At 36.4% G+C, this 15,023-nt stretch overlaps 1 protein-coding gene across 2 annotated transcripts in view; it reads right to left on the bottom strand.

The window, feature by feature from the left end:
* VWA8 (von Willebrand factor A domain containing 8) overlaps positions 1–15,023 on the bottom strand; it is a 180,126-nt gene that overhangs the window by 96,001 nt on the left and 69,102 nt on the right. For both annotated transcript variants that reach the window (XM_053934989.1, XM_053934990.1), the window contains exons 18-20: positions 14,063–14,169; positions 12,067–12,173; positions 7,962–8,033 (exon numbers count right to left, since the gene is read on the bottom strand). In XM_053934989.1, the coding sequence (XP_053790964.1) occupies positions 7,962–8,033; positions 12,067–12,173; positions 14,063–14,169 (286 nt within the window). The remainder of the gene's footprint in view (positions 1–7,961; positions 8,034–12,066; positions 12,174–14,062; positions 14,170–15,023) is intronic.

The raw sequence follows: 15,023 nt of genomic DNA, 5'->3' as shown, positions 1-15,023 counted from the left end.
ATACACTCTTCACGTATTTCCTTTTATTTAAGTAAACTTCAATTTCAGAACATCATACATTTTTTAAAAGGTGCATGCAGTATTTAAAAGCCAAAAGGCATTCCCACCAGGTTTTAGCTATTATAAACAAGTTAACATTGCCCAACTTCTAGACTGAAGTGCTTCAGAGGGTACATTGTGTGCCTTCACAGAGGCTGTGGTGTACCACATAAAATCTTTGGCTGGTGACAGTAGCTGCAGCAAAGTTCAAGTCAAAGCTTTTTGATTCTATCCCTCTACATTCCTACTTCATGACAAGTTACCATTCCTCTAGGTCTCAGCTACTCCACTAAGAAGTCACAATATAATAGAAAGGAAGAGACCAAAGATATTCAGAAGGCTCTTTAGCACCATTAAGAAACTCAAAAAAAACAAGAGTTTGGATGAGTTTTTCCCTTAAGTACTATGCATTAGTGTAAGGCCAAAAAAAGCATGTTTGTTCCAAATTCACCTGACCTCCATGGGATAAAGAATATGGGTAGTAGTCTTCTCCAGGTGAACGAGAAATGTGGAAAATGCTTACACATTTTGGAAAAATAAAAACCAAACCAACTCTAGTTACAGGCAAGAAACAAGAAATTACAAAAATGGCAAAAAAGTCACCCTCCTTTGCCCTGACTGCCAAAGATCAAGCTGGATCTTCTGAACACCCACACAGCTAGCAGTAAACTATTTAAACAGGAATAACCTGAACTACCTTTCATATGAACATACTAAAAGACTAAACTGAACTTGGATTGGATTCAGAACATAATCTCATGTAATTTTGCAATTATTGCAGGCTAAGGTAACGTTCAGAGGACAAGCCAGTTTGCCATTAACACTTGATGTGTACTATTTATATACACACTATTGCAGTTACTTAATTTAACAGAAATATAAACATATGCTAATTAGAGAGAAAAGAACATCTGTGTTGGTGTTACAGCTGAACAGAATAAAAATACTTCAGAAAGCAAATATTAGACAATTTTTATTCCATCAGACATATGGGACAACTGAAATAGAAAAATGGGAAGTAAATATCTGCACTAATGAATAACAAACAAGAAATTATGCAATTAGAAGGCAAAATAATCCCTTAGTTAAAAATCCTTCTAACTGACACTGTAAACACTTGCTACCAAGGATGAAATGGCTTCATTTCCTAGCAGAAGCTGCAGTTTCAAATATAAACAAGCTTGTTATAAGTCCCAGGAGACATTTTGCAATTCAGGATGCAGAACTGACAACTGAAATTTGTCCCCTCCACAGCCCAAATAAAGCCAATAAATTTATAGTCCAAAGGAACTGGACTCGAGTTTTTGAAATTAACAGTCTGCCTCTTAAAAAAAAAAAAAAAAAAAAAAAAAAAAAAAAAAAAAAAAAAAATTCTAAACCAGGCTGCCTCATTTTTATTTTCTTTTAAAAGATTTGCAGGTCATACTGAAGCAGCTGAAGAAGTTGCCATGTTGTGCTCTTCAGTACTGCCCTTCAGCTGAAACACTGCAATCACATCTTCTCCATATCAGAGCACTGCTTCATTACAAAATAATGAAACAAATTTTGAAACTGGTAAAAAAGCAGTTTATCACTTTTTCACCTCAAGAAGTTTCATTTTATAATTAATTTTAAAATTGCATTATTAGAGAATGAAAGACAAATTTGAGTTAACAATTTTAGTACACAGAGCCCTCATGTCAGAGTTCTCAGTTTCTAACATTATAGAAAGTGTTGTATTATCATGATCACAGAAGCCTTTAGCTGAACAATGAAAATAAAGAAAATGAAAACACTTTTCATAATGCTCCATTTCTAACCCTGGGATTGGCACCAAACCACCTTTCATGGCTACAGCTTTCGTGTTTCTGTCAACAAAGACATTTGCAATGCATGTATTGCTGAGGCTATTTTGGCTGAGGCTGCAATTTTTAGACCAGAGGATATGCCTCTGGCTTTCAAAAAAAAATGTATTATTACCAGCAAAGAAACTTGTAGTACCTGTGCAGAATTATTTCACACACTCCAGGTGTTGAGAAGCCCTGCTTGGAACAAACGTGAACAATGCATTCTAATAACTGCAGAAGGTCTGCCACCAGCAGACTCTAGACATTGCTACCAGAGGACCACTGCAATTGACCCTATCACGGCTACCTTGCTTGAATGTTAGCAACAGATTTAAATACAAAAGCAGTGGTGATTTTAACTCTTGCCCCAGATGTAATCTATGTATTTATCAATTATAAAAGTAAGTGTTCTGTGGTTTAGTATCTCATTTTTTTTAAATACAAGTTTATCATCTGGGGCACGCCAAAATTATGGTGACACCAAAAGAAGAAAATTTCACTGTAATAATCAACTTAATTCCCTGACAGGAATCATTACTGGAATGCTTTGGATATACCTCTGACTGTAGTTCTATATAAGCTTGTAGAGTTGATGTCTTTTTCTGACTTTAAGTACAACCAGAGCCCTTCAACCCAGAGCCCTGTCAGGCTAAATACAATCATTGCATTTCCAGTGAGGTAAGACAACTGCGGTCCAGTGGAGAGGAGCATACAAAAAGTCTCTGAGGGAAAGAATCAGTGAGAAGAAGTATCCACAAGAAAAATCAATTCCTTTTTTCTTTTTTACTTCTGGTTCTTCAGTTTAATGTGTAAAGGCAGAAAGCAATACTGTAAGCAGAGACACATTTTAAAAGCATGTCTATTCTCGTATGTGTACACACTGACAGAGAAATATTTTCCGAGTTTTCCACAACTGTCATACCTAATTCTCTAGACAAGAAATATCATAGCATTTGGCCCAATTTAGCTCATTTGGAGCTCAGTTTCTTCATGCTTACAATAATAATAAAAATTTGGTTTGGGATAGTACATTCTTGACTTGCAGAGGAAACTGCCTATTTTTAAACAATTTTAAGCAGGAAAACAAGACTTATTTCTAGAAAAGTTGAAATGCCAAACATTTGCTATTTCAAATTTTTTGATGACTGATATTATTACACTCTCAGGTTGTACTTAATTCAGTTTCACAAGGAGTTAGAAATAAAAATATTATATTAGAAGAAAAGATCTAATCAAGCATGTCATTTTAAATATCTTTAAGAAAGACTCAATCATTTGTCCTACTAAATTCTTCAAGAATAAAATAAATTCCTAGCGTGAGCCCAAGAATTCATGTAAGTTGATCTCCCAGTTGAAGAAAGGCAGCAGAAAGGATGAAATTACATTCTGTCAGGGAAATCTATTAGGAAATGTACCAGAATGCCATTATATTTCTAAGTCCTTTTAATCAGAGAATGGTTGGGGTTGAAAGGGAACTCTGGAGATTATCTAGTCTAACTGCCCTGCTAAAGCAGGTTCACCCACAGCAGGTTGCATAGGATTGCATTCAGGAGGGTTTTGAGAATCTCCAGGGAAGGAGACTTCATGGCCTCTCTGGGCAGCATGTTCCAATGCTCTTTCACTTTCACAGTAAAGAAATTTTTCTTCATATTCAGATGGAACTTCCTGTGTTTCAGTTTGTGCCCATTGCCCTTGTTCTATCACTGAGCACCACTGGAAAGAATTGGGCCCCATTGTCTTGACATCCACCCTTAAGGTATTTGTATACAAGATCCCCAAGATTTGACAAGATCCCCTTCTCCAAGCTAAACAGGCCCCGCTCCCTCAACCTTTCCACTAAGAGAGATGCTCCAGTCCACTCATAGGACACTCATAGCCTTCATAGGCTGGACACAGTACTCATAATTAATGTATTTCTGATAGTCTGCTTACTGTGGGTTCACATCAACACTTTTAACAAGTGTTGCCAGAGTTTCTTTCAGATTATTTACAACATTTAGCATCTTCACAGAATTCTTCATTCTACTTCTGAACAGCTCACTCAATAACTCATGGCAACAGAGTGATGCCAAATAAAATAACCTCAATTTTGCTGTTGGGTGTTCTAGAATTTCATGGCAATAAAACAATTCAGAAGTGAGAGGTTTGTGAGCCTTCTCTATCCAGAAAGCCACAGATCCTATGTAACCATAAATACTATCTGTGATATCTTCAAAGACAGCTGATGGCTGCCAAGACCTCACCTATGACTAATAAAGGTGAAAGAATCCAACACACCTCTTTACATAACCTCCAAATGCAACTATTTGGGAAATTTATATTTAACATTTAAAATTGTGAGACAAAATAAAATCATTTCAGCCAATGCTATTTTCCAAGGTTTTCCACATAAAAAAACTGTATTTATTAATATAGTTTCTCTTGCATTTGCTGAAGAAAATCCAAGGAGACAGTAAAAGATATAAGTAGTGGCCAATCCATGAACTGCACATCGTCCATCAGGAAAAATATCATCAAAACACAGTCTAAAAATTCTCCTAGGTAGTAAGAATCACTACTCCAGTCTGTCTCATGAAGCTCAAAAGCTACTGCAAGACCTGTATTTAATAAGCACATAAACAGTCACTGCAACATTTGAAATAATGGGGAGCTCTTGCTGTTCTTTGCCTGCTGGTGTGAGAGTAATATGCAGCTTCTTATTCTCAGCCAAAGAAGCTGCTTTGCAGGTGCTTTGAGAAACTGTAGATGGTCACAGATGAATTAATTCACGCTCAGACTACAGGCTCATTCAGGAAGCAATATCAGAATCCATATTTAAGGCACTGGCATGTCCTTTACTTGGAAATATTTTATAGCTGAAAATTCATACCTATCCACTGAACTCAAAGAAACCTGGTTTTTTTTGTATACAAAATGGAAACACATTCCAGTTAACATCCAAAGTAAATCATCAACCACTGTAAACCAATATTTATATTTCATGTAAAACATTTATGCTGTGAAATCCTGAGTCATATAAGCCCCATGGAACAAACATGAATTAAGTGTGGAAAAGCAGTTTACTTCAGAAGCTGAGTACTTCTAAAAATATCTGCTGCCATCTGACACTTGTCTTCAAACTCTCCTCAGTTTCATTAAGAAAGCCAGTCCCTAACATCCACCAAGATAATTTAATTATAATTTACTGATACTAATTGTCGGAGTCTGCAACTTGAAAACAGTCTTGGTAAAAGGGTTCTCATCAGTCAGCTCTCAGAGTTATAGAAGAAACCACATTTACAGACTTTGAAAAGACAGAGGCCTTAAGCTAACAGGAATTTTGTGTGTGTACATGTGTTGTGCAAACAAAAGAGGCAAAGGTGGAAAACTACATATGGTCAACCAACCAAAACCAAATCCAGACTCTAAAAGAAAGACTACAGGTCAAGCCTTGCACATTAACTTACAGCTAAATGGAGATACTTACACAGTCATCATTTTGAAAGACCAGATTATGTCCTAAGGTAAATGCCAACTCAATTAATATTCTAGGAAATGACACAAGCATTCAAAGGGATGTTAGTCCTATGTTTTGAAATACTCAGGTTCAGAGAATTTGAATTTTCACTTATTGCACTGAATTTCCATGTTTCACTCATTCACTAATAAGATATTTTTAAGAGAAAGGAACTCAAAACAGTACTTTGTATCTCCTCAAAATCATTATCTGTTTTTTCCAAATAGGAAACACAGGTACACTCTGATATATATATCAAGGCATCACACAACCCTAGCTTCTTATACAGACTGAACTGATAAAAGCAACTGAACAGAAAAAAAAACAAAACCCAATTTAAAAAAAAAGATTTTTAAAAATAATTTTCTTTACAAAAAATGGATGAAAACACTAATATCTTCAATGAGGTATCTACACATACTGCATGAAAGCACAACTGATGCAATATGGTTGCTTTTAAAGTACTTGAACATGATTCATCATAAGCTGCACAAATTTACAGTAAAATATTTAAGGAATCAGCCAAGGAATTTCTAAGTGGTTAGTGATCATTCCTGAGAAATGAAGAATGACTGTTGTGGCTCTGAAAAGACTGCAGAATGGCAAATACAGCACTTCAAACTTAAAAACAGTATTTTGAAAGGAAAAGGTCTGTTGGCCTTTTCTTAGTCACATACAAAAACTTTGTATGGAACAAATTTGTAAAGAGTAAACCTGGAAGTACTCAAAAGTATGTTAGCAATTAAAAAAAAAAAACAACAAAAACTGTATTGCTGATTTGCCAAAGAGAAAGCTCAGCAAATCAACTAATTTTCCAACTTAATGGTACAGCTGAGCTGATGTCTGGAATCAAAGCAATATGTTCCAATAGTTCAGTCAAATCTTTTAATACTGTCTTCAATTAGAGACTCAAAAGATGGAAGAAAATGTGACATGCATTAAGTTATTAGAGATGAGAATACAACTGCTGGAAAAATCCCTTATTCCTAATAGTTGTACTTGCATAGTCTTCAAAACTTTTCTGCCAAATGAGGCATGTGTCAGAGCCCTGATTTACTACTGGTATACACAAGCTCTTTCCCCACACCTAGGGTTTTACTTCTCAGTATTGAAGGTCAGCTCTGACATGGTTTTCTTGCCTTGCCGGGGTTCCTTTGTCTCCCATGCTTTGGGAGCTGCATTTACACTCAAGCCCTTGCCTTGGTTTCTTCCCAACCTGCACTGTGGCAATGCTGTGCTTGGCCCTGATCCTGGGATCTTGCTGAACCCAGCCTGATCTCAGACTTGCCTCATTCACCATGGACCTGTCTGGCAGCCACTGAGCACTTGGATGACCATGGCTGCTGTCCCCAGACCTGCTACTCTTGCTTTGGCACTGAGGGACTGCAAAAGTTGTCATTAAGGACTCTGTCCCTGCCTCTGTCTTCCTGTGGTTCTGCCTGCTCCTGCTATTCCCTGCCAGCAGTTGCTGCAGGCAATCTGTACTACATAACATTTTCAACACCAGCTTGGAAGAGGGCATAGACAGCACTGTTTATGAAATAAAATAAATAGATCTCGTTTCATTTATGAAATAGATAGATTTCTATTTATGAAGAGATTAAACCTTTTGGAGAAGCTGGCATTTATCCATCAAAAGTCTACAGAGGTTTCAAATAAACCATCTTTGTAAATTCAAATTGATAACAAGGAACCTAAACAGCATATATACTTCAATATACATACATTAATAATAATTAGCATTTTATATTCTTTGCAATGTTGGTTAGATCATAAGTGCTTTGTGTTAGACATTTTCTACAGACTATTGCAAAACAAAAAGAGAAACATCTGCTAAAAAATGATTGCATCCTTGCTAAGGGACAGCTAAACTAAAGGGGGATTACTTTTTTGGGGAAAAACAAACCTCACCAATAAAGTATTGATCAGCCAAGATTCTAGTCAAAGAAGTATACAAATCTGCTATTCTTTTAGAGAAAAGTAATATTTAGCTATCAGTAGGATTTAGGTAATACTGAAGTGTCACCCCTTACCTACCACTGGAGATTTTAAAGGAGTGGTTTGATACATAATCAAGAAGGATAACCAAAGCCATTAACTGTAGATTTTAATGATCATGATGTTACATATAGCTATTACTATGTCATGAGAGGTTTAGATTGGATATCAGAAAAAAGTTTTTCACCCAGAAGGGTGTTTGGACACTTGAACAGGCTCCCCAGGGGAGTGGTTAGGCTTAACAGAGTTCAAGAAGCATTTGGTCAACACTTTCAGGAACAGCATGTGATTCTCAAGGATAGTCCTTTGCAGGACCAGGACTTGTACCTTGATAATCCTTGTGGGTCCCTTCCAACTCAGAATATTCTGTGATTAATGCCTTGACTTTTTACTCTGACAACCATATACAACACATTTACGGCATTTACATTTTCCACAAATGTGTGCCCATAACACCCCTAGACACTGTTAAATAAGGAATTGAAAAATGGGCCAAATACCTCAGTAGAAATGAATGCAATTACAAAGAAGCAAAACAGAGATTTAATTTCGTTACTGAATAACAAGTTTGTTCCATGCATTGCAAGAAATATTTAACTCACCTGGTTGCCAACTAAAAGAAGATGTTCTCCCAGCAGAAAGTCCTTGAGCATATCTTCCATTACCATCATATGCTAAAGAAACAAAACCACAACATTCACTTGATTTTATGCTCTCAAGTTTATGCATTCACTAATGACAGTGGTACAACAGGAACTTAACTTCAAGGATTTGGGGCCAAATATTTTTGAACTTTATACTTACAGCTACTTATTACATAGCAAGAGCCTCTCAGCCAATAATAGCAGAGGCAATATATCCAGTGACTAGAACAAGAAAGCATTTACATTCTCTGCTCAAATGCATTGTGGGAGCCTGATTTCCCTAAATACTTTTAGTTCTTTGTAATCATTCCTTGTATGTTTCCTTTTAGCCTAGTTGAATGCTTGTCACCCAGAGTGTAAGAACTTTCTTTTAGTTTGTGCCAACTCTCCAGCAATATCCTAGTAGAACATTACAGAAATCAGATAGAGAGAATGAAAGACATATGTTAATTATACACATATAAATATAAATATATAAATTATTAAACATTAAACACCAGGTCTAACTTAATAACAAATATACTTTTTTTGTTCTAATCAAACTTTATTTTCAAGGAAGATAAAGATAGGACAATGCATATTCAAGTCTGAATGTGTTTATATGTGTCTTACAATATGTGCCTCACTATTCCATTTTTATTAATTATTAGTTCATATGTGCCTAATTGAAGCCAAAATGCTGGACATCTATTTTTATATATATCCACTATCATAACAGGTAACATATACTGTACATCCAGTACTTTATCTCGCTTCTCACAAATGATTTGTTTAAAAGGATAGAAAGGATTTCAGGATAATGTGGCAATGCAGACTACTTTACTTGCAATGAAGTTGTGTATATTTCTCCACTGTATCTAGTAAAAATAGGTCATCTGTAAGTAGGTCAGTCAACCTACTTAGAGAAATGAGTGATTGTCTTTAAATAAATACATGATCATCTCATCTCTAGGACTTGATTAATATAAAAATTAAAAATCAGCGGCTTGCTTATAATTTCTGAGCATAAAACCCCTTTGTTTCTGTGTGAAGGATATTTTAAATTTCCAAATCTCTGTAGAACACAGGCTGGGGGTGGGGAAAGAAACTCTTGTAAACACAGCTTAATACCATGAAATCCTAACCAGGCATTTCAAAAGACTACTGAACACACAATTTAAGGAGAGCACTTCAAGGAAAATTATTCTATTTTTTGGCATGTGTATACACTAGAAATTTGTAACTGAGGAGAATAAATATGACCAGACATACGAGAAATTCTAGGAAGTCAGTTTACCACACACACTGATTACAATTTTGAATTTTATTGCTAAGACACAAATACATCCTTTTGATGACTTTTTTTTAATCCTAAACTGAATAAATATACGTACATTATGGCTCCCCTGAAAAGCAGCTTACCCACCAGAAATACTATGTAATGATACTTCTTCTTTTGTTGGTTCTTTTTTTGCACCAGGACTTGTGTTATGATGCATGCAGATATGTAATATTAGCTATTTATGCAAAGGACTTGTATGTAGACACATCCGTTACCTTTATCAATCCATGTTCCTCAGTGCCTTGTCTGAAAATTGCATTTGGCATATTACCTAAAAAAATTACATCCCTATGACACCTGTTGTGGACCAACAGCAATGTTCTGTGGCAATATTAAATTTCACTGTAATGTGAATAGTTTCAAGACCAAACATATAAAGGCAAAAATGTACGTATTTCATTACACTGTGCAGCACTACAGAGGGCTGAGGACATATCTTTTTCTCTGTTTTCAGTTTATTTCCATGGCTTTTAGGTAATGAAGCACTGCACTAAACTCAAATCAAATTTGTTCTCCAGCAGGTTTTGTTAAATGATCATTACAGCACTTGAATCACCAAACTGCAAAGTAGCAATACAGAAAATAAGAGTAGAATTCATTTAGAAATTGGAACACCTATCCTGACTGGTATTTGGTTGCTGTTTCCTTCAGCATTTAGCAGGCATAGCTATTCAAAGACAGATACAGAGCAAGTCATTATCTACAGCAGTTTTAACATTAGTTCTCTGAATAAAATCTGAACACAGTTTGGTCTATGGTTTTCTGAAGCTATAAGCAAGAAGGTGGAAAAAGCAAAGCAGGTGTTAAGTCCTAGGAGAACTCAGGATTTCATTTCCAAGAGATACAAATTATGTGCTTTATCAAAATGGCAACAGAGAACAAAATCTCACATGAAATGTTAGTAAGGAAGATGAAGAAGTCTGTCATCTGTTCCCCTTGTCATCACCTTCAATAGGTGATACCCATGTAGCATAGTCTTTCTGAGGCAAAATTGTAAGTGAGGTACAAAAAAGGACTAGGAAAAGAAGTGTGGAAACCCATACCAGGCCCCTAAAAGCAAAGTATTTCACCAGATCATACTATCAGTATTGCCTTTCAGTAGCAAAATATTCTAAAGGTAACCAAGATGGTAAATCTCTTTCTAAGGATACCTTTGTCTGACAGTTTTGACGCTTTTAGGCTAGACAGAGAAGAAAGCTGCTCTACAAAATGGGGTGCTGGAGAAATAGAAACCAAAAAGCCCACAGTTATAAAGATCTTCCTTTTCCTTGTATTCATTAACCACTCTTTACTACTACTATGAACTAATTGACACTAATGTCTAATTAATAAGCTAGACTATTTAAAAGAAATAATTAATAACTCAAATAACTAATTTTCTAAGTACTATTTTCCTTGCTTTTCAAACATGCAATATTAATTCTAGTGTAAAGGAGTGTATTGGGTCTGGCTGAGTTGGAGCTGTTTGGACACGAAGGGTTATAGTGAATGAGGGGACATCAGTCAGTAGTGGGGTTTCACAGGGCTCCTGTGCTCTTCATCATCTTCATACATGTCTTGGAGGAGATACTAAAGAATGGGAAGGGGTAATAAGCAAGTTTGCAGATGATACAAAACTGGGAAGATCTGTTGACTTCCTTGAGGACAGGGAGGCCCTGCAGAGAGACCTTGACAAATCAGAGAGATGGGCAATCATCACCCACATGAAGTTTAACAAAGACAAGTGCTGGATTCTGCACCTGGAATGGGGCAACCCTGGATGTGCAGAGAAACTGAGGAATGAGAGGCTGGAGAGCAGTGCCATGGAAAGGGACCTGGAGAGCAGTGCCCTGGCAGCCAGGAGGGCCAACGCTGTCCTGGGGGCATCAGGCAGAGCATCACCAGTGGGCAAGGGAGGGGATTGTCCCGCTCTGCTCTGAGCTTGGGCAGCCTCACCACTGCTTTGGCTGCTGCTGAGCAGGGCTGGCACAGCATCAGCACTGTCTTCCCAGTATTTCCTCCCCATCAGTAGACTGGGGTAAGCAAGATCCTGGGACAGGACACACCTAGGCCAAATAACCCAAAGTAACCACAGGTATATTCCATACCATTTGACATCAGCTCAGACACAAAAGCTTAGAAAAGGAGTAGGAGTGGGGGCATTTGTTATTTACAATGTTTGCCTTCCCAGGCAACCAGAGCATGTGCTGATGCCCACAGCTTCCTGGAAAGTGGCTGAACATCACTTGCTGGTGGGAAGTAGAGAATGATATTGTTGGCTTTTCTTCTTGATTGTGCACACACAATCTTTTGCTTAATAAACTGCATTATCTCAACCTATGAGTTGTTTTCCAGCCTATTTTTTCTCCCATTTCCAGCTAGGAAGGGAGAATGATAGTGGCTTGGTGGGTACCTGGAGTTCAGCCAAGGTCAACTCACACCAGGGAGGTACAACTTTATGCAACAGGCCTGTAAAACAGAGTCTCAGGATGCAATCTACAATCCAGCCCTAAGGGTGGATCAGTCCAGCAGCAGTAAACAAACAAAGTGTTCAACAGAATTGTTATAATCTCTTTGCACGAGGATGAAGACATATCTGTAATGATCAGCAAATGCTATGAGAAAAATTTAAGACTAAAGAAACTACTTCAGAAATATACCCTTAAAATTTAGTTAGTACATTATTTACTATACATATGAGCATACCCATTAGTACACATTCAACAAACTTTTCTAACTCAGAAGTCAGAGATTTGTACTTACTTGTGCATTTTCATAAAACAAAACATCTGGCACTTTCATTTTCTCAGCTGAGTTATAAATTGGCATGGTCACAGACCCTATCTTCAGAATCCCGTTGTTTATTTCACCTAGTCATTTTTCAGGAAACAAGCAAATGTATTTGTTACAACATCTTCTAAGCAGACAATGCAATCAATATTAACATTTGCAAGTAACGATTTACAGATTTTAACAAGGCTCTGGTTTGGGGTAAATTATTTCTACCTAAAGAAAGAGAACACTTGGAAGAGTATCAATTTACAAAAGGCTGCATTATCATGAATTTGAATTTGCTTTAAAACTGTAAAGAAGTGTATTACAATAAATGAAGAAAAGGTGATTTTATAGGAAAAGGACCTTAAGAAACACCAGAAGTTGTGACCACTGCCTTGGTCTAATTTGACACTCTCATTGTATTACTGGAACATCACCAGTACTTTTAGGCTATATTTCCTCAATCCACAAGGTTTCACACTTCCATTCTTCTGCTGTCTTCCCCTGTCCCACTGTGGAGTGAGGCACAGAGGTGAGGTAAAAAGTGGCTTGTGGGTGCTCAGCTGAGAGGGGAAGCACACCCACCACAACTGTACAGAGTAACTGCTAATTCTTCCTTTCAGCACTGCATAGTTGAAATACCCCTCAACTACAGTTCTGAGAGAAAAAGTGCATTAAATTTTTTTCTTAGATCAAAAGAACCATAAATTCAGTACTTAGGAAAACAGCCAATAAGTGTAATTAATAACAAATCCAATAAAAATAATATAAGTTTTGCTACTAATTTCTTAATCTGGCATGGTATAAAACTGAAAATACCCTTATTTCTAGACAGATGTTTTTAGCTGTTTGCCTTTATGGATGAAACAGAGAAACACAGAAAATTCAAGAGATGTATCCAGATTTTTTTTTTTAAAGTAAGCAGGTAGCATTACACAACTGGCAAAAGGCCAAATTATTTTGAGATATAATAATACATAGATGGCTGCAGATATATATGGCTGCATAGATATTTGTATATAGTTACATACACATATTATACTGCATATAATAGAAACTATATATCCATTAATATATCAGTATCTACATGTGTACTTCTATACACACAGACATTAATAAATTTATAAAAATAGAATCCACATGAATTAAAACCAAAGATGTGTTTACCACTGCACAGATCTAACAGTAAAAATACAGAGATCTAATACATGACAAAACTGGGAACAAACATACAGAAGAATAAGAGCAGAGATAACACTGGTGAAGCAGAGAATAGGAAAAACATAGTGAATGGAAAATGGCAAATTGCTCACAGTATGCTGCCTGACAGAGGATATGAAAAGATATACAGCTAGGATGAAGGGGGTCATACAGGAATGAGAAAGCAGAAGTGAGAAAAATGGCAGAAGCACAAATACATGCATAGCCCTGAAGGCTACTACACATAATTACAAGTTGGATAAGCCAAAGAAACTAAGATATGCTCGATAAAGGTGACATGCAACTACTACAGCAATTTAAAGAGAATAACAAAGAAGTGTGTGCCAGAATGAAAGCAAATGATAGCACAAAACTTCTACAAGAATCTCAAAAAAAAAAAAAAAAGGTGATTTTAACAGGGGAGAGAAAGAAGCAATGGTAAAAAAAAAACAGAACAGATTATAATTATAAGCTCAAACTAAGGCTGTAACTCTACAGAGGACTAACTATCAGTGATTAAAAGAAATGAAAAAGCAGTACTAAAAGCCTGAGACCATGGATCTTATAGACTGAGAAACACTTTAACATGATGGAAAACAAAATTCCATGACCAGGGAACTTGGCAGACAATACAACATACTGAGAGCATCAACACATTCTGATAGAACAGAGATATAACTGAAGCAAATTACATTTAATTTTGAGGATAACTAGTACACCTTTATACATCCAGCAATTTGAGTATCATTCATGGGGAGCAGGAAAAAAAATAGCAGAAGCTTACATGTGTAATCCTTTCCCTCTAGTTTCTCTGTGTCATCTGGACTTGTTTCAATACCAGAATCCTGCAGATTTTTATGTAAAGCTGATCTGGCGAGGTTTGGTAAAAATCTAAAAGAAGGAGAATAATAGGGAGGTTGTATTTTAAGAACTTTTCTTTTTAAAGTTTTTGGTATTTTCTGTAATCTAAAAATCTAAATCTAATGTAATCTGTAATCTAAAATGAAGATTCACTTGCACCTCCAAACCCTGAATGTCTATTCCTTGCACAAAACAGCTTTCCACATTTCATCTATCCCCAAGGAGAGGAATTTAGCTTCTTTCACAGGCAATGAACTACACTTGTCACAGTGCACTCTTTTTTAAAGGCTTCAGTGTTATGAGACATTGCAATAGGGTTGCAATGTAGGGTGGTTTAGAACTGGAGACATGTAATATCCTCATTCCATTGCAAGTAAGAGCCACAACAGAAACAACTGTTTTTTGGAAGTACCTTTTCTCATTACTCAATTCACTTGGATCTCAGGTTCCAGAGAAAAAGGGTAAGCTCTGAGGTGTCTAGAACTAAACCCTTTCAATTTTCCAGACTTTTTGACAATAACAACTTGCTTTCTTTTGAAAAGACAAAAAAACCACAAACAAAATCCCAAAGCAAACAAAACCCTCATAACACTTCTAGACACAGCTTTTAGAACTGAAACCAAGTGTCCATGAAACATAAGTCAAACAAGACATTAACATGGCTCTGCTTTGAGTGTTTTTAGACAGTGAACCAATGCTGATAATGGTGACCTAATTTATATAATGTAAAGATGGGAAAAGTGTAGCAAGTCCTTTCTACTTACCTTCTAGGTTTGAGAATACCACAGAAATATTTTTAACAAAATGACCAACTTTAAGGAGCAAGACAGCAATTGTATTATTTAATAAAACACATTAAAACTTATCTGGCATGCTAACAACTG

This window comes from Vidua chalybeata, chromosome 2, assembly GCF_026979565.1.
Source record: "Vidua chalybeata isolate OUT-0048 chromosome 2, bVidCha1 merged haplotype, whole genome shotgun sequence".
Classification (NCBI taxonomy): Eukaryota; Metazoa; Chordata; class Aves; order Passeriformes; family Viduidae; genus Vidua; species Vidua chalybeata.
Note: the sequence above shows the minus strand (reverse complement) of the source record. Positions and strands in the feature narration are given on the sequence as shown.